This window comes from Elephas maximus, chromosome 25, assembly GCF_024166365.1.
Source record: "Elephas maximus indicus isolate mEleMax1 chromosome 25, mEleMax1 primary haplotype, whole genome shotgun sequence".
Classification (NCBI taxonomy): domain Eukaryota; kingdom Metazoa; phylum Chordata; class Mammalia; order Proboscidea; family Elephantidae; genus Elephas; species Elephas maximus.
The window spans coordinates 31632991-31656026 of NC_064843.1; the positions used below are offsets into that span (position 1 = coordinate 31632991).

Consider the following 23036-nt stretch of genomic DNA (forward strand, 5'->3'; position numbering starts at 1 on the left):
CACCCCGTTTCCAGGGCAAGTCTGATGTGCGGCTGGGGCGGTGCTCCCTGTGCCTTCCAGGGAGTGCTTCCAGCCTTGTGAGCCCACTCTTAACCCCTCTTGTTATAAACCCGCTGCCTCATGGCAGCGCCCAGGGTAGCCACAGAGGTTATTTTATCAAGGATATGCTCTCTGAGCCCCAGTTACCTCACCGGCAAAGTGAGGCCAACCACTGGCCTTCCTGACGTGTCCTGAGGCAGCTGTGGTGGAGGTGCTTGGTAAAGCTTAGATGGCGATGCTTCACTACAAAGAATACCAGCCCAAGAACAGCAAAACCAGCTTTAATCTGTCCAAAAGCCACGCTCAGCCATGTAAAAATCTGTTTCTGGGAGGCAGGCCCAGAGCGAGTCCGTGCTGCCCAGGCCGAGGGGCCTCTAGAAGTTCTCCAGCAAGCCCAGGATGCGCTTCTGCTCATTCTCCCGGAACTCCGGGCTCCGGCCATCCCCGATGTTCTCTGCGTACTCTGCGGAGACAAAGGCAGGGTTAGGCATGAATTCGGGGCATGGGGTCCACTGTCATTTCATACGTTCCCTTCAATCCCGGCCCCCCAGAGGCTCGTGCTATTCTCCGGTCCCCAGCAGCCCCCACGGTGGCAGGGGTGGCCTAATTCCTGGTCAGTGAACAAGGTCCAACTTACCTTGCCATGCTCACAGGCCTCTCCTCACCACACCTTTGCGCACTCACTCCCTCATTTATTCTCTCGGCCCCTATAGGCTGGACACCTGCTATGCGCAGGGACTGCTCTGGGTGAGGGGTTCCCAGAGTGTGGGCCCCTGGCCAGGAGCAGTAGCCGCAGCATCCCCTGGGAACTTCGCTCCAGATCTACTGAAGAGGCAACTTTGAAGGCAGGGCCGTCATCTGGGTTTTAAAAAGTCCTCAAAATGATTCAGATACACGCTCAAGTCTGAGAACCAGTATTTGAGGCAATGAGGATAAAGTAATGATCAAAATAGATGTAAATCTCTGCTCTTGTGGAGAAACAAACCAAAAAGTAAATAAAATATCAAGGGTGGCTGTCAGAAGGTCTTCCTGAGAAGGGGATATCTGCTTAAAGACCTGACGGAAATCCACACGTGATGATCTAGGCTTGAGTGGCAGAGGGACAGCAATGCAGAGGCTCTGGGGGAGGAGCTTGTGTGGTCTATCTGAGGGTCAGAAAGGAGGTCAGTGTGGCTGGAGCCCAGAGCAAGGGGTGGGACCTGCGGGCCACTGTAAGGACTTTTGCCTTTTCTCTGAGATGGGCAACTCCAGAAGGGCTGTGAGCAGAGGAGTCGCGTGACTGGATTCTTAACTGGATGTTTAATCGGATCACTCTAGCTGCTGTGTGGGAAACACCCTGCAAGTACAGGAGCAAGAAGACGTGATTTGATGGTGCCTGGACCAGGAAGGTAATGCGAGGCAGTGGGAAGTCTTTGGATTCTGGATGTATTCTGAAGGTGGAGCCAACAAGATTTACTGAGAGTTTGAAAATGGGATGTGAGAGAAGGAGCTGTGGATACTGAAAACACCGAAGGAAATGAAAAAGCACTGTTGGAGAGGAGTCCCTGGGTGGTGCAAACAGTTAACATGCTCAGCTGCTAACCAAAAGGCTGGAGGTCTGAGTCTACTACCCAGAGGTGCCTTGGAAGAAAAGCCTGGCGATTTACTTCTGAGAAATCAGCCATTGATACCCCTATGGAGCACAGTTCTACTCTGACACACGTGGGGTCACCATGAGTGGTAGTCAACTCAGTGGCAACTAGCAGGGGTTTAGTGTTGGAGAAGGAATGGGAGGGAACAGGCGCCTCTACCAATGGGAGGGGCTGAGGGTGGTATAGTCCGCTGATATAAGATTCTAAGAGTTGGGATTTTTTTAGGGAGAAAGGAAGGAGAGAATGGTCTAGAGGTGTCTATGAGGAGCACGGAAGACACCTACCCTTGTCTACAGTGGTCGGAGTGGTGTGGGAGAGAAAACAGCCACCAAGTGAGGTGGCTACAGGGGAAAGCCAGGTTTCACTCAGTGCAAAAAAGACAAAGGAAATATGCAGAAGAAGGTGAAGATATGGGGGATGATGCTGATGACAGAATTCAGAGAACACAATCAAAGAGCTTTAAAGTGGGCAACCGTATGTTCCGGTTTGCCCAAGATAGTTCTGGTTTACCCCGTTCCCCATGACAATAATTAATAATGCTCCTTCAATTCTCAGTGGTGTCCCGTAGGAACCACAACTTATGTGCTCATCCTGGCTCTAGGAGATGGGGAGTGGTGGGTATGGTGGCAAAAATGATGTGTAGAACTTACAGGTGTGAGTCCAGGGTATGAAGGATGATGAGGGGTCCTGGGTGGGCCCACTCCTCCTGTCCCTGACCAACCCCTCCCCTTGCCCACAGAAACAAGATGGCACAACCTTGTGGGCTTTTGGAATCCTGTCTCTGACTCACAATCCGAAGTGACCTTGGGTGGTCTCCTCCTCTGAAAATGCATCTAAATACTCAGCAAAGAAGCTGCTCAAGAAACATCAGTCCCCTCCCTGAGTCTCCTGCACTCAGGACAGCAATGTCACTTGAGGAAATTCTACATATCCTTCGGGGTCCATCTCAAAGGCATCTTCTCCATGAAACCGTTCCTGGTTGTCTCTTCCTCCTGCCCCTGTTCTCAGGGTGCTCTGTCTCCCCCACACTGAGGCCTGACTTCTAGACCATCCTCTCTTCCTGTCCTTCCCCACCAGACTGGGAGCTTTATGAAGGTAGGGGCCCTGGCTTACTCTTGGCGTCTCTGCCCCCTGGGACCCGGCTTGAGGCAGAGGAGTCTTAGGTAAGAACTTTCTGTATGAGAAAACATCTGCTGACCTAAGTCTGACAAAGACCGGGGAGACAGAGAAAGTGTGCAACCCCCTCCCTCAACACCATGCTGGGGAAATGATTGTGTTCCCGCCACTTCTCCATTCTTCCTCCTTTCTATTTATTACTTTGGACATGTGCCGGAAAATGGGACTGGGGATTCAGACATGTGCCAGCTGTGTGTCTCTCCCTGGTAATCATCCTCTCTGTTAGGCCCATCCATCACCTCCAACAGCAAATGGCTGCGATGCCTCCTACTAAGGCCCCTGAAAGGAGGGGCTGGGGTGGTGGGCAAAGAGGCACCGAGCCATGGGGAAAGGCCACAGGGCTGTATGTAAGTGGTATCTCTCCCTCACATGTGACTGACAGAGTCGCTGCCCCAGGAGAGAGAGACACGGCTACTCTAGCATTTAATACCCCTGGAGGCAAGATCTGGAAGCAAGAATCTTAATGGATTGAACTAACACTTTGCTCTCCTAATGTATTCTCAGGCCCAGGAGGGAAGAAAATGGAGAAGCAGCCTGATCCTTTGGGGCAGTGATTTTCCAACAGTGAAGCCAGCTTCCCTGGAGGACCTAATCTTTTCCCAGAGATGCACAGACTAGAGGGAAACCAGAGCCTGCACCAACCCCCTTGTGGAATCACCTCAGCCAAGGCCTTAGAAAAAGCTCGTTCCACTGGTATTCAGAACACCCATCCTACGGGCAAGCCTCCTCTGTCAGGCAGTCTGTAGGGAGGGAGCAAATAAACCAGGTCACCCGTTCTCTGGAAACGGGATGTCAGACTTGCACTGGCCAGTGAGCTGAGTCAGTGTCACCTGGAAGCAGAGCTGTCTTAAACAAGGTGGAGTGGGCACTAACATGCACTCCGCACTCTCAGGTGTCATGTGTTTATGTATGTTGTCTCACGTCATCTTTGCGGCACTCAGATGAGGTAGAGAACATCATCCCTGTTTACAGATGAGGAAATGGAGATTTATAAGAAAAATTAAGCCATTTGCCAGAGTCCAGAATGGCAGAGGAGCTGGAATTCAAACCCCCAAATACATGTGAGTTATGTAAAAAGGCACTGAAAAAGCCACCAGCGGTGGGGCTGGTCCCCAAGTGGCATCATGTTACCCAAGCAATACCTTACCCTGCCTGCTCCCCATCCTCTGGGAACCAATTCCTGCTCTGTGAGCATTCCAAAGCAGCCCAGTCCCACAGGGCATCTGGCTAAAGTCCTCATTAAAGATAAGACTCTAGAAGGAATGTGTTACAGTAAAGGGGCCTAGTGGCCAAAGCAAGACAGATGTGGGTAGCCCAGCTGAAGCCAAACACCGCATACCAGGTCGCCAAATATCAGAGCTGGTAGGGCTCTGAGGAATTTATTGCAACCCTGAGGGGGCAGGTGACTGGCCAGGGTCCCACAGAGAGCCAGCCATGGAGCCAGGCCTGGAATCCAGGCCTGGAATCCAGGCCTGGAACCTAGGTCTGCCAACCCAGCCTAATGTTCTCACACTGCCCTGGTAGCCTGCATCAACTGTATTCCTCACCCCTAGCCCTCCACCCCTAACCCCTACTCATTCTTTGTTTCCAGAGTAGAATCCTATTTGGAGCAAATCTTGGTGGTGCCAACTACCTCTGGTTATTACAGCTGCTGCAGCAGTTTATAAATATTGAACAGATTCCTCCCAGAGGTCTTGGGAAAGAGTTCTTTGCTGTGTGTGAGTGTGTGTGTGAGAGAGTGTGTGTGTGTGAGTGTGTGTGTGAGAGTGTGTGTGTGTGTGTGTGAGTGAGAGTGTGTGTGTGTGTGAGTGTGTGTGTGAGTGTGTGAGAGAGTGTGTATGTGTGTGTGTGTGTGTGTAAGAGAGGAAAGAGAAGTACCAGATGAAGGAAGAACTAAGAGGCATGGGCCAGGGCAGGGGGAGGCGGGGAGAGAGGAAGAGGACGAGCTGGGTTGGAGAGCGACAAAGATGGTAGACATATCAACTCCCTTCTCTACTTCCCCAGCATTTTCAAATGTTCTTATAATAAAGGCTTTGATGGAGCTCAAAAACAGGCAGCAGTGCTGAACACATAAATATTAAAGCAAACTTTGGGCAGCAGGTTTGCTACTCAGGCACGGAATACAAGCTGTTCTGTTTATGTTAAGGGGTGTGGGGGGTGGCGGGGAGCCGAGGCAGTAGAGGAGAAAGAACCGTCTTCCAGGGACCTGTGCTCACAAACCTGGTTCAGGTTCCTGGACCTTCAGCCCTAAATGCTTACCCTTTCAAAAATGCAGGAGGAAAAGGAAGAGTGATGTGGGCAGAAAAGGAATGCCAATATTTTCACACTGAAAATGTTTGAAGACACAGAAACCACCACAGAATAGAAACTGAGAAAGGAAAATTCTTCAGGTCTAAAAGATAGCCCTCAACAACAATCAGCTGGGAATGTTTAGATGTTGCACCTCTCAAGGCAGAGAACGTTTTGCTGGCGCTCTGGGGTAAAAGAGAAGGAACTGAATCCTCTTGTCTAGATGCTAACAGGTCATGTCCCCCTGGTCCTGAGGACATTTTAGCTGGTTGGGAAAGCACCCCCCCACCCCGCCACCCCCCCCACCCACCACCATCCCCCCACCGCCCACCACCACCCACCACCATCCCCCCACCGCCCACCACCACCCACCACCATCCCCCCACCGCCCACCACCACCCACCACCATCCCCCCACCGCCCACCACCACCCACCACCATCCCCCCACCGCCCACCACCACCCACCACCATCCCCCCACCGCCCACCACCACCCACCACCATCCCCCCACCGCCCACCACCACCCACCACCATCCACCACCACCACCCACCCAAGGTCCTGAGGAGCCTGGTCTGGGTGCTGATCACAGGCTTTCTTGCCTGCATCTGGGTCGAGGCTGCCGCCAGCTCCAGGTGAAATGGTTAGGTTCAGGATGGGAAGGAAGGAATCTCCATTTACTGAGTCCCTACTCTCTGCCAGGCATTTGACTGCATTTCAACCTCGGCCTTCCTGAGAGGGCTGATGTTTACTTTAGGTTTGTTTCTTTACAGAGGAGGAAACCAAGGCACAAACATGTTATCCACGAATGTGCCCAAAGTTACACAAAGCCTGAATTTACACTGGTCTGCATCTCAGTTCTGCTACTTCCTAAGTGGGTCAGCTTAGACAATAACTACAACAACAAAGGTAGTTAATATTTATCAAGCATGTGTTATGTGCCAGCCAACATGTAAGCACTTTACACACAGACCTCAGCTAGCTCTCACGGCAGGCTGTCCCCACGGTGCAGATGAAGGTGTCTATCACTTCTAGCTGTCTGTCCTTAGGTATCCTAGAAGTGATAGAGCTTGGATTTGAACTTAGGCAGCCTGATGGCAGATTCCACAATCTGAACACTTCCCTGTACCCCTATAACTTTTCTGAGTCTCCATTTCTTCATCTATAAAGTGGGGATGATAACTGTGACTGTGAGTAAGAGGAGATAACACAGGTAAAATATCTCAGCAGAGTGCCCAGCACACAGTTGGTTCTCCCTCCTTCGCACACCACACTATCACCCAAGCCAGCGTTTCCTGACAGCCCCCTTGGGCGAACTGAGTGCAAGGCTCAGGGGGCAGCAAATCTGACATTTTGCTGAAGACATCCAGAGGTGACCCTAAGATGCCTGAGCCCCATCGAGGTACCTGGCTATCAGATTCACACACAGCTGGCTATCAGGTTCTTACTTCCAAATAACCGACTAGCCACAGCAGGTGTGACGTGGTGCAAATCACACACGCACCAACATGTCATCAGAAGATAAATCCTATCAGCTTCTGCAGCTTTAAAAAAGTAGAGGCAAAGCTCAGGTTACCCAGAGCTCCAAGTCAATATGGAAATACATGTTTATAAGCTTCTAAGAGGATATTTCAAGCCATAAAGAGCACAAGCAAATTAAAGGGCCATGGGCCAATTTCTGAAAGCATTCTGACGTCTTTGGCTCACTCTCTTCGCCCACCAGTGAGAATTTTGAGCCAGTAATCCTCTAAGCTTCCCTCCGGAAAACAGCCCTGCTGCTGTACAATGGCCTCGGCTGCTCCCAAGCATGCAGGTGGCTTTCCGACAACTTTCACCAGCGGACAAAAGCATTTATGAGACCCCCCAGGGGCTTCCACAGTAACCCGTGGCACAAGTATTTATACTAAGAACCAGTCCCAGGCCACAGTTCCTATGCCACATCCAAGGAGATGGCCACTCAATGATGCGCATACACATCTGCCGACAGAAATTCTCCTGCATCAAGAAGCCACCTCGGTGCGGCCTCCCTGCATCTTCACGACCCTCCCAAGCCCCAGCAGAATTAACTGTGCCTTCTTCACTCCATGTCTCACCACTGATTTCATTCTGCTTTGTGTCAGCGTTAGGTATTTCACCTGCGATGGGACTGTATGCCCCTTTGGGACAGGGCCTCCAAAGTGTCTCATTCATCTTATGGGCCCACTCAGCAACCTGTGTAGAACCAAATGGGTGCTTTATAAAGGTGGATGCCCTGAATTTTCTTTTCTCTCTTAAAACCCTGTAGGAGTCTATCAGCCAATCAGTCGAGTTAGGGCTTTGCTTTCTGCATGATGGAAGCACCACTGCGGATAGTTCTGAGTTTGAATCCAGCTTCCAACCTTACTAATGACTTGGATAATGTCACTTAATCTCAGTGAGTCTCATTTTCCTTATCTGCAAAATGGAGGCTTCTGCCCTGCTTTCTAGGGTGACAATGTACAGTAAAAGCCTGGCACAGAGGAGGTGCTCTGTAAGTGACATTCTGCCTCTCACGGTCCCGCATTTTGGAACAGTGCAAAAAGCCCAAAGCACCACCACAGCACTCACTCACTGAGCAGTAAGGGAGCCCCTCCCCTGTGCCAGTCATGGTACCAGACCCCCGAAAGACACAAGGCAGGAAGACCGTCGTTGTCCTTGTGGAGCACACGGTCTGATAAGATGGGTAAAGAGACCATCGCTCCTTCTCAGCCCTGTGTGGGCCCCACAGTCCTTGGGCCCAGAGCTGCTGCCAGTCCCAGGGAAGGCTGGACTTTTGGAGCGCCGAGTAAGCAGTCTGCAGAAAGGAGGACTTTAATGAGCCATCAATTATTCCCAGCTCTCTTGACACCCCCAAAAGAAAAGGAGGGAGGAGAGGCGTGAGAAAGGGGACAGAAAAATAAAGGGAAAAGTCTCCTGCTGGGCTTGCCTCATCAGCGTTTTCCTGAAACCTCAAGGGATACATCAGCTGTCATCCTGCCGGCAAAACTTAGGAAATATGTAGGCCATAAAATCAAAGAAAAAAGCCTGCATCTAATTAGTATGTTAAAAAAAAAAAGCAGCAACCCAAACTGAAAACAAAATTAAAATCAAAGAGGACAGACCGATGAGCTGGTTTTCTTTATGAGGCTTTGTTTTTCATGTTTTTTGATGGAAGGGAGCAGGGGCAGGAGGAGGAGGGGGTAAAAGCAGAACCAGATGGGCTTCAGGGGGTAGGCCTGGCAGAGCCCCAGCCTGCAACCCCCAGCATAGCCTCACCCCTTTCCAACCTCAGTACTGCCCTACCCCAACAGAGTGGTGGACCCTGGGGGTCCCTGCTGTACAGGTGGCCATGGGCTGTTCAGAGAGAGAGGCTGCACAGGCACACACCACAGGCATGCCAAGGAGAGGGGCTGGGGAACCTTAATTATCACCTTCCACCTGGAGAGAACATTCTTTTATTGTGCTTTAAGTGAAAGTTTACAATTCAAGTCAGTTTCTCATACAAAAACTTACATACACGTTGTTATGTGATCCTAGTTGCTCTTACTGTAATGTGACAGCACACTCCCCCTCTCCACCCTGTATTTCCCGTGTGCACTCAACCAGCTCCAGTCCCCTTCTGCCTTCTCATCTCGCTTCTGGACAGGAGCTGCCCATTTAGTCTCATGTGTCTACTTGAGCTAAGAAGCACACTCCTTGCCAGTATCATCTTACGTCTTATAGTCCAATCTGATCTTTGTCAGAAGAGTTGGCTTTGGGAATGGTTTTAGTTTTGAGCTAACAGAGAGTCCAGGGGCCATGTCCTCTGGGGTCCCTCTAGTCTCAGTCAGACCATTAAGTCACTGTTGGTAAACGGGCACCATCTAGTTCTTCTAGTAGGAGAGAACATTTTTTAAAAAATGGTCAGTCACGTTGAGGGCCTCTTCAACCTAGGCAATGTTGTCCCTGCCTTTAAATATCACCTCCACACCACTGACTTCAGGTTCCCTAAACCAGCATCTCTCCTCATCTCTGATGAGAATGTCCGACAGTCTGCTGGCCAGCCCAGGGATGCAGTCACTACCCATTCCCCAAAACTTGTTGTGTACCCGACAGAACTCATGAGCCCTGGCCAGTAACACCCTCCAGCCCCACCCAATGCTCCAGCTCCTGCATTCCTGCTCTGCCTCTGCTGACGGTGCCAGCATCCTTACAAAGGCTACCGATGTTCTGACCTGCTTCTGGGCCACTGCTCCCTCTGCCTGGAATACGCCTTTCCCTCAAGCGCCCCTCCTCTGGGACACCTTTCCCACTCCTGGGAAGAAGTAGCCTCTCCCTCCTCTGAGACTCCATGGCACTGTCTATGCCTCCAGGACTGACTCCTCACCACTTCCTTAGCACACTGTTCACGACTCTAACGAAGCACTTAGCACATTATAATTAGTTTCGAGTATCTCTCCCCACTAGACTGTGAATGCCTAAGGATAGGGATCGTGCTGATTCCTCTCTGGATCTAGCTCTGGATACAGAGCCTGGCACTCACCAATGCTAGCTCAGTAGCTACTAAGCGTCTATTTCCTTTAGCTTTGAATATGGCTGGCCATCCGTACATCTATGTCCTCCCAGAAGACTAGAAACTCCATGAGGGCAGATGCCGTGTGACACCTTTGGAGCACACTATCTAGCACTGTGCCTAGCTCCTAGGAGAGCCTCAGTAACATTTGCCAAATTAAATGCACACAAGAGTAGGGCTTAATTCAACACAGTTTAAAAAATTTACTGGATTCCTATCATGTGCCTGGCACTGCTACAGTCCTCAGGATACATGGTAACAAGGCAGCAAAGCTACATCATGGAGCTTACATTTTAATATATGAGGCAGAAAATAAGTAAACAAACACATAAATAAAAACAACTACAGACTGTAATAAGGGCTAGGAAGTAAATAAACAGGGTGCTACAATGGAGAATAACAGATGGAGAGAAGTGGATGGATTCAAGATTGAGTTCGGAGGCAAAAATGGCAGGATTTACTAATGCCTGGCTGTGAAGCCTGATGGGGAGAGAGAGAGCTGAAGGGCTGGAGCTGGGCCTGGAAGGATGGGTACAAGGAAAGAAAGGAAAGAAAGCAACAAGGGAGAGAAACGAGAGTAGGCAGGAACACAGCATCTTCACAGGATGTTTGCTTACTTTCTCACTCACTCGTTCACTTGTCCATACGCTCATTCAACAAGTGCTTATTTGGCTTCTCGTATGTGCCCAGCTCTTTGATAGGCACCAGGGGAATCAACCAGGGCCCTGGTTGCTCAGTGGTTAAAGGCTTGGTTGCTAACCAAAAGTCGGCAGTTCAAATCCAGCAGTTGCTCCTCGGAAACCCTATGGGGCAGTTCTACTCTGTCCTATAGGGTCACTATGAGTCGGAATTGATGGCGACAGGTTAGAGGAATTAAACCAGGATCTGAGGAAGACAGAGGCTAGCTCATAACAACTGAAAATTCTGAATAACCTAAGGTATTTGTGTTAGAATTTTAGAAGGAAAAACATCCACCTACTATGTGTCAGCACCTGTTAAAAACTTTTTCTTTCTCAGAAGATCACTGTTTTGATTACAGGGATGGAAGTGCAGGGAAAAGCCTAAATGCAAGAGAGCAGAGCTGAGAGTAATAAAAAGTTCTAATTGAACATGTGGGCATTAAAAATAAATGCCATCTAAAGGCTGGCGTTGCAAATCACCACGGCTACACCTTAGGGAGGAGGTGGAATGACACTCTGAGCAGTAATTCATGCGGGTCTGATGCGGAGAATGAGCTGGGAGCAGGCAGCGTGCTGTTAGGGAAGGCAAGATGCTGGCCTACGTTCACAAATGGGTCCCCCCTTTCTCTCCTCTTTCTCCAAGGGAGAAGACAATGAATTCCAGTGTCTCAAATTCTCCATATACAAAATGGGCACAACGGAGTTGCCATTTCCACCTGCCTGGGAAGCCCTGTGCTGACCATGTGATTCTAGCCCCTATGCCTTCACTCGTATGGTTCCTTCTTCCTGGAATGCCCTTGTCCTGAGCCTCTAAGACCCAAATCAATGGCGCCTCTTCTACAGGCTTCCCATAGATTGCAGCTATGCCTCACTTATAATGATGATAATTATCATATTCCATAATGCTCATAATAACTAATATTTGCTGAGAACTTATAAGGGTCAGACATTTTACATATATCATCTCCTTTAATCCTCTCTACCATTTTATGAAGTCATGGAGCAACTGGGGATCTTGCCTGAGGAAACACAGTAAATGGCTGAGCCAGGATTCAAATCCAGGAGTCTCTTCGTTTTATAAGGTGTATTATTTATCTTCACATCTCATCTCCCACCTACAATAGGAGCTGTAAGCAACTTAAAGGTAGCCCTGTTGAGCAGATCTAGCCCAATCTGTCATTTCAGAAGTGGGTAGTTTGAGGGTGAGAGAGGAAAATGATTTGCCTGCAGTACCGGTCCATCTTGACGATCTCTGAATTCTGGTGCTGTTAGTCCCTAAAGCTAATACCGGCCTCGCTGTGCTACCAGCGAGGATCTGGACACACAGCGAAGTGGACAACACAGTTACACTTTTTGTGCAGAGAACGCTGTGCACCAAATACCAAGGATACCGACAGGACTCGGAAAACATCTAGTTCCCTGGAGCCCCAGATCCAAGTGCTACCCAACTCACCCTTGATGATGTGCCTGACAACTTTGCTGGAGCTCCCTCGCATGTTTAGGATCTGGTGAACTCTCTGACGAATCTAAGAAGGAAAGTGAAGATCATCTGTCCTGGCAGGTTTTATTGGAAGTGTTCACCCCAGCCCCATCCCTGGAAAACAGAGCTCACATGGAGCAAAGGAATTCAAGGAGAGGGTGATCCGCTTCTTCCCTTGAGAGGCTCTACCTCAGCAGGGGGCAAGGAAGGAGGCAGGGTGAACAGGCTCTTCCAGGGTGAGCTCCTCCTACCTGGGGGACGTTGGCATTGCAGATCTCGGCCATGATGTAGCAGATGTGCTGGAGGACAAAGAGGCCTGCGTCCAAGCGCCGGAGGTAGAACTCATCCTCGATGTCATTGTCTATGATCTCTCCACGCCGAACCATGTCCTAGAAATGAGTGAACATTGGGGAATGAGAGCGGGACAGTGAGCAGAGGAGGAAAGAATGGGCCACTGGCCTGCCCATAACATACAGAGAATAGCAGCTACAACAACAAACCCCCCTACCTTGATTTGTCTTCTACTTCTCCTTATTCTAAAGTATCTTTCTTATGTTCCTCATTCTTAGTAGACTACAGAGGCCCCAGGAGTCAGGCTTAAAGCTCAGAGGGCCAAAATGATTTCATCCACATACTTAACCTAAAAAAAATTAGCTGAAGGGACATAAATCTAAGCTTTACCTGCTTCCACTAATTCTTTTCTCTTTGGTTTAGGCCTCCCTAAGTTACTTCTCTACAGAGTATACTTAGCTATCTTCACTTCCAAATTAAGTGAAACACAGGGAAGAAAGGTCCCTGTTCTCCACAACCCTGTCTCGGTACACTGGTGAAATTGATGCCATAGGGCCCAACATGCGTGTATTTGCCCCTTTTGGCTTACCGTTTGTTAACTGCAAAATGCTGTCAATCTCTGAATTTCATTTCACAAGTCCAACAGTCCTCTAAGCCAGAGCCCTAATCAGTGGCAGGGGTCTCTTGCCTACACCTCTATAACCCCAGACTTCTCACACTTGCCGCGCCACGTCTATTCTTCTTCAGTGGATTTAAAAAAAAAATAGTTTTATTGAGAGATAATTCACATACCATAAATCCACTCATTTAAAGTATACAATTTAATAGTATTTTGTGTATTCAGAACTGTGCAACTATCGCCACAACAATTACAGAACATTTTCATCACCCCCCAAACCAAAATCCCATCTAGTGGAGCCTTAAGACCTCTGCTGAGAAAGTTCTTCTCCCCAGCTCAGGGCCCTCACTACCTTCTCTCCCAGGGGTTCTCCTAGGGTATTTTTCAATCCCATACTATTTTTAAGCTGCTTCTACCTTTTTTTTTTCTACCACAAAGCCGTTCCTGATTATCTAAGAGAGCTTATTTAAGGCTAACAACTGTCTCTTTCCAAAATTCTCGAGAACAGCCCTGACAAGCCACTCCATCACACCATCTCTTCTTGCACATCACATTCCCACTGATCTCAGTCATCAGCGACTCCCACTACCTCCAAGCCTTGATTTCATGAAGGTGGACGTGAGCGCTGTGAAGACAGGGACTGAACTCTGTCTTCATGTTCCCAGCTCAGTAAACAGTCACGCAGTGAGTGAGAGAATAAAGACAGCTCTGTTTTGGGAGTTCTCAGGAGAACTGGCTGGGGGACTCAACTCTGCACAACTTGCAGCCTGGCCTAGGAAGATAAGTGCTTAAACATGCTTTTGATGACAACAATCCATTTCTTAATTCTGTCAGTAGTTTTACGGCCACGGTTCTCTCTGACAACTCAGGCACCTGTCACTGACAGAAGCCCTTGGGACCCTGCTTTTCCACTCTCCCAAACTCGAAGGACTTACCATTGTGGTCATTAATCTCCAACAAGAAGCCTTCAGAGGCTATTTAGACACAGATAATGCACTCCATTATTTGCCCAGGGGGCCAGCTGTAGCAATACAAGGCTACTTTTCATCTCGCTCCTAAAGGTTTTTGTCTGTGAGCAAAAGAGGGCTGCAGATTGCCAGGCCCTGCACTGCCTGGTAAATCACCACCACTAATTCCTAGCTTCATTTAGTAGCCAATTCCTTGGTAATCCGGTAATAGTGTTAATGTTCATGAGGCAGTCATGGAGCACTGGTCTGATGTCTAAGGTGTTTAAAAAGAGAAGGGCCTCTTTAGTTCCTCATTTACTCATAATCATAACTTCCTGCTCCACAATTCCTAAGTGTTCAGCAGCTGGGGGCCCAGGAAGGAAAATTACTCCTGACTTTCACTCATGCAAAAAGCATTTGCTGCTACTCCTTTATAACGCTATAGAGTTTAAAGAATTTTTTAAACTACCAAGATCCTTACTACCAAATTGAAAGAGGACAGGACAGGGATTATTAATTCCATTGTGAAATTAGAAACCAAGGCACAAAGAGGTGAAGCTGCTCACAATCACATAATTATTAGTTACAGACGATGGGCTCTGTGGGGACAGGAACCCTGCCTATTCATCCCTGTCACAGAAATGAGTAAATGGAGTGGAGTGCTCAGACCCCCGGCCCTACTACGTGCCTAGCGGCAGAACCATTCTAAGCACTGAGTTAAGGAGAAAAATGAAGGTGGGGAGGTAAGGGGAAGTCCTGGTCTTAGTGACCAAGGAGCTGACCGCCTGTCTGGGAAGACTCCCTATCTGGGAAGACTCAGGAAATTACCAAAAAATGAAAGGATGTAGTGCGCCTACAAGTTAAAAATAACAAGTATGAGTGCTGATCAGGGAGGGTTAAGCTGTGAGCATATCCTGGAAGAAGCGACTTTTGAGTAAGGTTTCAAGGCTCATTATGGGCAGAGAGCAGAATGGATGCCTTAAAGGTATGGCCTTGCCATTGGCTAAGGCATTACACAAAATGCCTTCTGCTGTTCATTTTCTGCTCACCAGTCCTCCACTCACACAGCACTGCCAGGCCCACCCTCCTTTTCCTGATCTCCTCGCCTCTGCTCATAATGCTGGTACTCTCCCCACCCCCACTCCCAATCTCTATCATAATATATATGACTTGTATTCTTTATGGCGATGCCCATGTCCTGCCTTGTAACAGTTATTCAGATGTGTGCCTCTTTCCTGTGCAGATCTCTTGAAAGCAGGAATGTGTTTGACTTGTGTTTGTACCCTAGGAAGTACCTTGCATGGTGCATTTTAGCTTAGTAGGCTCTCAGAAAGCCCTTATCAAACAGGATTGAAAGCAAGCAGGTAGAGGTTCAGAGCTATTTAAGGAGCTGTGTGTGCTGACTTGTGTGGCTGGGGTCGATGGGGAGATGTCAGGAAGTGTAGGGACAGTGCTTTGGAGGGCTAGCTGGTGGGAGGTTTAAATCTGGACAGAGAAGGTGGACATGATGGGCTGCAGACTGTCAGTCACTACTGTGTAGGAAAATGTCACAGATGACAATATGCGTATGGCTGCATGATGGACACACTGGCTTAAAGGATCAAGAGGCAGGTGCGGTGCATAGTTGGGAGACCACAGCATCAGCTTATGTAAGCAGATCAGATGGACAAGAGAAGAGATGAGAAGAGCAGAGCTGAGACCTTGAGAGGTTGCAAACATGGGAATCTGAGGAGTAATGTATTCACCTACCCGCCTAGTAAAGCTTTCCTAAACTATGTGCCAGGTATTGTGTGATGTGCTGTGGGAAGCTAAGAGAAACAGAACAGTCCATATAATCAAGGAGCTCATATCTAATGATGTTAACAAACATGAACAAATTATTTTTAAAAAATGTAATAATGACTATTACAAAGGACTTCTCAAACTGTATAGAATGCCATGGGACCCCAGAAGAAGGACAGACTAAGTCTGTCCGGGAGAATCAAGAGTTCAAAGGAAATGTAGTATAAATAGCTGGATTTTGAAGCAGTTTGACAAGCTGGGAAGGACATTCCAAGCATAGGGAATAACAGTATGAATAAAGGCATAGAAAAGTCAATTTTGCTAGTGTGGGAGAACAGAACAGTGAAATACCAGTATCACTAACAGAAAGATCAGAAATGAGTAAGGTGGTATTTTTTTTTGCTTATTAGATTTCAGCTATTGGCAGATTATGATTTTTTTAGTTCTCATTTCTGACTGATTATGACATACTAGACAGTGTGTGAAGTGGTCTGAATAATAACCACTGCTACCATCACCTATGCACCTATGACGAGCAGCTGGTGATTACTGAGCACTTATTATGTGTCAGGCATGGTGCTAAGTGCTTTATGTACATTAATTCCTTTACTTTTCATTAACAATATTGGGAAGCAGGGAGTATCAGCTCCATTTTAGATGTGGAAACTGGCTCAGGCAGGGCAAGACTAATGGGTGGCAGAGCTGAGACTCAAATCCATATCTGCATAGCTCTTTTCATACTGCCCTGTTTGCGGAGGCATAGATTTCAGAGCTGTCTGGAGAATAAAGGAGGGTGGAAAATAAGAGTGGTAGAATGGCTCAAGAACGGAGCTTAACTCCCATGAGGATGGCTAAGATAAAAAACAAAACAAAACCCAGAAAATAACGAATGTTGGTGAGTATGTGGAAAACAGTGTGGTGGTTCTTCAAAAAACTAAAAATAGAACCACCACGTGACCCAGCCATTCCACTCCTAGGTATATACCCAAAAGACTTGAAAACAGAGACTTGTATACCACTGTTCACTGTAACACTATTCACAATAGCCAAAAGGTGGAAACAACCTATATGCCCATCAACAGAAGAATAGATAAACAAAATGTGGTACATACATACAATTAATGGAAGACTACTCAGCCAGCAGGAGAAATGAAGTCTTGATACATGCTATAGTATGGATGGAGCTTGAAGACATTATGCTGAGTGAAATAAGTCAATCACAAAAGGACAAATATTCTCTCACTTCTGTTATATAAAAAGACAAGAAAAGGCAAATGTATAGAGAGGAAAGTTTATTAGTGGTTACCAGGGGTGGGAGGAAGGGGAAAAGGGGGATTAACAGTGATGGAAAAATCGCATTTAGAGTTGCACAGCCAATTATTATAATTACTGTAAGTTGTACACCCATAAAAAACTGAATTGGTAAAAGCTGTGTGATAGATATATTTACAACAATGACCCCACCCCACAAAAAAAAAAAAAAAAAGTAGTTTCTGAGGCTGCTTATGTATTACCTCATGGGATTTGTTTCCTTGGTTTAGAGATTTAGGGTCATGGTTTCACGGGTCATCCCAGTTAATTGGTCTAACAGTGTGTTTAGTGCTCCTGTTCTACCTCTTAGTTCACTGTGTAGTGCCTGGGGTCTTAAAAGATTGGAAGTGCCCCTCTAAGGAACAACAATTGGTCTCTATTCACCTGGATTAACAGAGGAAGAAGGAGAGTCAGGTATAGGAGAAGGATATAGAATGTGTGGCTAACTGCCTCCATGAACAACTAACTGCCTCCTTTGCCATGAGACCAGAAGAACTAGATGGAGCCTGGCTACCACTACTGAGCTATTTTCTTTTTTAATTACTGAACACTTTGATCCAAGATTCCATAGATGAACCCTGATCAAAAAGGGGGAAATACAGACATAACGTGGAGGAACCTGGAAGGCATTATGCTGAGTGAAATTAGTCAGTTGCAAAAGGACAAATATTGTATAAGACCACTATTATAAGAACTCGAGAAATAGTTTAAACTGAGAAGAAAACATTCTTTTGTGGTTACGAGAGGAGGGAGGGTGGGAGGGGTATTCACTAATTAGTTGGTAGATAAGAACTACTTTAGGTGAAGGGAAAGACAACACACAATACAGGGGAGGTCAGCACAACTGGACTAAACCAAAGGCAAAGAAGTTTCCTGAATAAACTGAATGCTTCGAAGGCCAGTGTAGCAGCAGCAGGGGTTTGGGGACCATGATTTCAGGGGACATTTAAGTCAATTGGCATAACAAAATCTATTAAGAAAACACTGCATCCCGCTTTGAAGAGTGGTGTCTGGGGTCTTAAACGCTAGCGAGCAGCCATCTAAGATGCATCAATTGGTCTCAACCCACCTGCATCAAAGGAGAATGAAGAACACCAAGGACACGAGGTAATTACGAGCCCAAGAGGCAGAAAGGGCCACATGAACCAGAGACTACATCATCCTGAGACCAGAAGAACTAGATGGTGCCCGGCTACAACTGATGACTTCCCTGATAGGGAACTCAACAGAGAACCCCTGAGGGAGCAGGAGAGCAGTGGGATGCAGACCCCAAATTCTCATAAAAAGGCAAGACTTAATGGTCTAACTGAGCCTAGAAGGACCCCGGAGGTCATGGCCCCCAGACCTTCTGTCGGCCCAGGACAGGAACCATTTCCGAAGCCAACTCTTCAGACATGGATTGGACCGGACAATGGGTTGGAGAGGGATGCTGATGAGGAGTGAGCTTCATGGATCAGGGGGACACTTGAGACTATGTTGGCATCTCCGGCTTGGCGGGGAGATGAGAGGGTAGAGGAGGTTAGAAGCTGGCAAAATGGACATGAAAAGAGAGACTAGAGGGAGAGAGCAGGCTGTCTCATTAGGGGGAGAGTAATTGGGAGTATTTAAGTTTTTGTGTGAGAGACTGACTTCATTTGTAAACTTTCACTTAAAGCCCAATAAAAATTATAAAAAAAAAGGGGGGGGGGAATACAGAACAGAATTTCCAATTCTCATGGACTCTAGACTTTCTGAATTCATGCAAGGTGGATGAACCCCTGAAATTATTGCCCTGAGATAATCTTTAAACCTTAAACCAAACATATCCCCTAAAGTCATCTTAAAACCAAATAATAGTTCAGCTTAACTAGTTAAAAAAAAGTCTGCTTTGAGCATTTTTCTCTTTTAAGAACTATCTATATGGGACCAAACTGAGAGTAGTAACTCAAAAGATTAGACGGGAACCTTAGGGGGCAGTGGGTTTATGTTAATGAGGGACAAACAGCTCAGAAAAGGAGGGTGAGAATGGTTGCACAACTCAAAGAATGTAGTCAAGGTCACTAAATTGTACATGTAGAAAATGTTGAATTTGTGTATGTTTTGCTGTGTACATTCTCAACAACAACAAAACAAAATTTAGGAAAGAAAAAAAAAAAAAAAGAATGGAGCTTAGCTAAATCAAGTTTCTTCAATTAGGTCTGAAGTGTTCCTGATGAAATTTCCTCTTCCACATTCTTCCCCATAATCTGACCTTTTTTTAATCAGGCAGGTACACACTGTACTCCCCAGTTTTTCTAAGTATTGTCATCTAGAAAGGATGGATCCAAGACAGCAATGCCAAACCTCATTTTTTTCCTCTTTCTCCAGAACTTCAAGACTCTGACAACATTCAATTCAACATTCTACTTTTATACATATGGCCATATGATTTGAAAGTGAAATTCTCAAATGTAGATCTGAGATACGACTATAGCTCATCTCCAAGAAAGGCATCACCGTCGCTGCGTTAAACATGCACAAAGATGAAACAGAGATCGGCTTCTGAAGGCCAAGTTTCTGCCCTGACAGCGTCAGAAGCATCACAGAAACCAGCATGCAGAAATGCTGACTGCTGTCAGGATAGCACTTTATCTAGCCTGGTACAACTCGGGGCATGGAACAGTCACCGCTGAATGGCTGCAGGAAAATGTATACTCAGTGTTTAAACGCAAATAAAAGAAGCAGGATGCTTATGTACCACTCTGACGGAAAATAAGGAAAAAAGTATGAGCACAGTTATTTTGGGTACATCTTCTCAAGTTTTAGTCCATTTTAAAAAGTAGGATGGCATATACCACCTTCATTCTCCACCCCTCACTTTTCCAGCCCTGTTTTACTATGTATGGATGGGGTCAACTTATTATGAATTAATGAATTTATGCTTCTTTTTCTGAGTTTCCAAGATACCAAATAAAAAACTGATCTTGAATTAAGGACTTAACATGGTTCCTTGGATATCTGTGTTTGAGGAAACAAAACCAGGCATGTGAAAGAACTTCTAAGGGTATCTGAAATTCCAAAATGGCTGTCAGTACAACTCACCTTATCATCATCTGGCTGGGATTTGGCCTTTGGAGAAGTAATACAAAAGTTTCAGGAAGTAAAAAACAAAACAAACAAAAAAAAACCACTCATCAGGAGTCTCCCCTCCATCCCCCATATCCCATTCCTTCCCTCAAAAGAGGGTCCAAAAGAACTGAAGCCATTTGATCTAGATTATTCTGAAGGTTAAACACTAGTAATATGCCGTCAGACTTCTTTCACTAGTGGTAGGAAGAACTGAATTATAGCCAACTGACCAATCAGACACATTGCAAAAGTAACCACTCATGAAGCCAACCGGCCCATGCAGAGATCAAACCTACAGCCCAGCCTCCTCAGTACACACATACTGAGCTAACAGGCCACAAATACCCAAATCTAAAGAAGGTACTCAATCTCCCCTTGCCTCCCATCCTTCTCAGAGACCTTCTGATAGTATAAGAAGCATTTAGGTTAATCAGATATTGAGGTGATCTCTGAAGTATGAAGTATAAGTTCTACAAACTAGCTCCTCTGCCAAGGTGGGGCAGAGCACTAAACAAATGAAATCAGGTACAAGCTCTAATACCAACTTAACAGTGTCCTCAGGCAAGTCACTTAACTTTTCTTGGCCTCACTTCTTGCTTGGAAACACAAGCCTGAACTAGTCAGGAAGGCTCCTATGGTTCATCTTGAGTGCCACCTCTAATCCACTGCAGTGGGTGCAGAGTACTAGGTGGAAAAGGGTGTGAAGCCAAGTTGGGGCTTAGTGGGAAAGAGTGCTGCAATCAGTCAGCAATGTCTGCTTGATTGCAGGACAGGGGAGTGGCAATGCACCTCACGTTTGCCTTCCCTAGTCTGGTGCTCTCAAGGGTTCCTTTTAGCTTTGATTATAGGTGGCAAATCCAGGACTGAAGCATCATTGTAACTAGATGTAACGGATTTCTGCCTATATACGTAAGTGTGGATGATCTAAGCTGTTGACTGATGGTGTTCTCAGATGGCCAGAAGAGCCACTGTGAGAGATGGCTCATGCTGGAGACAGGTATCAACACCTTCAGGGGACATGATGATAAGCAATGACAATTAGCTCATCCTCTCATCAATAAATTAAACTTCCCTGTACAAAGAGACGACCCCTGGATCTGCTGTTATATGAGAGTCCATTTAAAAATAATGTGGTCATATAGATTAGGTACACTCAAATGGGAATATGATTAATAAGGATTAAGGAGAAATTCCAAGAATCCAGTAGTTTCCTGAGCTGTTGTAAATACATTTCACTTTACAAAATTTCGCAATGAAAATCTTTAATACAATAAATTGTGTTTGAAATAAGACAGGAGTGTAAAGATTTAAAGGCAGTCTTCCAGAGATTAATTCATTCAACTATCACCTTTGTAAGAGTGAAGGTGACTGCCTTCTTTGTGAAGCAATGACAACTCAACATCCACATACAGCGATTTTTCTTTTCAAAGCAGGACACCTGCATTAACCGCACTTGCTGTATATATCCTGTGTCAGTTATATACAGCAAATATCATTTTCAGATTTCACAGATGGAAAAATTGAGACAGATACCAAATGACCATCCCTGAGTTTTGGTTAGACTGGGGTAGAACATGTTTTCCTAGTCCAAGCCTTTTCACTTAGTCGTTTCACTCTGGCAAGAGATGGTCAGAAAACCTGAAATAATAATAAGAGCAAAATTTCCCAAGTCCCTACTAGGTGCCAGGGCACTGAGCTAAGTAAGCACTTGCAAGGATTTCTCATTTTCCTCACAAGAGCCCCATGAGGTAAAAACTATTAGTATTTTCACTTTTCATATGGGGAAACTGAGGATTGAAGAGATGAATCTTTCCTAAGACCACAAGATCTTGAGGTGGAGTAAGAAGTGGTGACAAAATACAAGTTTGGCAGGACATACAAGTTTGGCTCCAAACCTGTGTTTATTTTCATAGTTCATAGTAGGAAAAAGTCTCTGTTTTATAGACCCTTTTCAGTATTTACAGATGAGCAATAGATGGGATTTTTTTCTTTATGCCATACCTGGGGGGCTAATGCAAATCAATAGCATTAATGGAAGGCCACCTACCTTCTTGGCCTGTCTTTTTCCTAAAAATTAAAAGAAAGGGGAAAAAACCCATAGCTAGACCAACAAATTCCACATGTAATTCGGGAGAGTTAAAAAAAAGCAGAAGCAGAGGAAGAAGATGAAGAAAAGAAGACACTCTGACAGGCTTTGTTTTGTTAATTCCATAGAGAGGACTAGACTAAAACTTAGATGGTAATTCTGTAAAGGGTGCATTAAGGAGAACAGGTTGCAATTCACAGCAGGGTAAGCCTGCTTGGGGGCTCCTAAAATAAACAGATTCATCTCCAAAGATACATGCGGAGGTAGTATTCGTAGCGTCAAGGTGCCACTTCTGCAGGGTTGTGTGTGTGTGTTTCCCTCCTCCAGCCACATCCTCACTTTAAATGCTAATCTGTCTTCGGGAGCACTACCAAATCACCACCTCTCCACGTGCCTCTATCTCTCTAAGCAGTCAAGTCGCAGGCCTCCAAATGAGCACGCAGATGCCATTTCTAATCTGTCCCTGACAGGCAGTGAGCTGCCCTCGCTGATGGAAGGAGACAGTCATAAAAGTGGCTGCTATGAAGCCAACACGAATCCCTCTTGTCTTAATAAGAGGGGACATGACTCAGAGCCTAAATATGAAGTCTCTGCCACCTCCTCAGGAGAGGTCACGGTTTCTGCATGTAGTCATGGGCTGGAATCGTCCCATCAGTCAGAAAATGCCAGTCTCTTTTTTTTCTTTCAAAGGACGGGAAGAACTTAAACAACTGGAGAGAGAGAACTAAGTGGAGATGGGAGAGGACAAACATCAGAAAAATAGCCTTCCTCCAAAAGCTCCTAAGATAGGACAGACTGTTAAAAAAGGGATTCTAGAGACTGTGGTTCACTTTCAGCTGGGGAAAGTGAGGCTGGAGAATTAGCAACAGGGACTGTTTCTGGGAATGCATAGGAAACTGACGGCAGCTCTGCTAAGAAGCCAAGGCTCTCAGGCCAGAGCTTTGTCCACAAAGACCATGTGTTAGGCCTGCCTGAGTACATGGGCATGTGCCAGGCTTTTATAAACAATCCATTAATCTTCAAAATGACCCTATAACAAGCTACCATGAAAACTGACATGCACACAGGGCAA

At 46.4% G+C, this 23036-nt stretch overlaps 1 protein-coding gene across 1 annotated transcript in view; it reads right to left on the reverse strand.

The window, feature by feature from the left end:
- Nucleotides 1-311: 311 nt before the first annotated feature.
- The window catches only part of CTNNBL1 (catenin beta like 1), a 219832-nt gene continuing 197107 nt past the window's right edge, over nucleotides 312-23036 (reverse strand). The window contains exons 14-16 of the mRNA XM_049869635.1: nucleotides 12093-12230; nucleotides 11815-11887; nucleotides 312-502 (exon numbers count right to left, since the gene is read on the reverse strand). Coding sequence (XP_049725592.1) covers nucleotides 414-502; nucleotides 11815-11887; nucleotides 12093-12230 — 300 coding nt within the window. The 3' untranslated portion in view covers nucleotides 312-413. The remainder of the gene's footprint in view (nucleotides 503-11814; nucleotides 11888-12092; nucleotides 12231-23036) is intronic.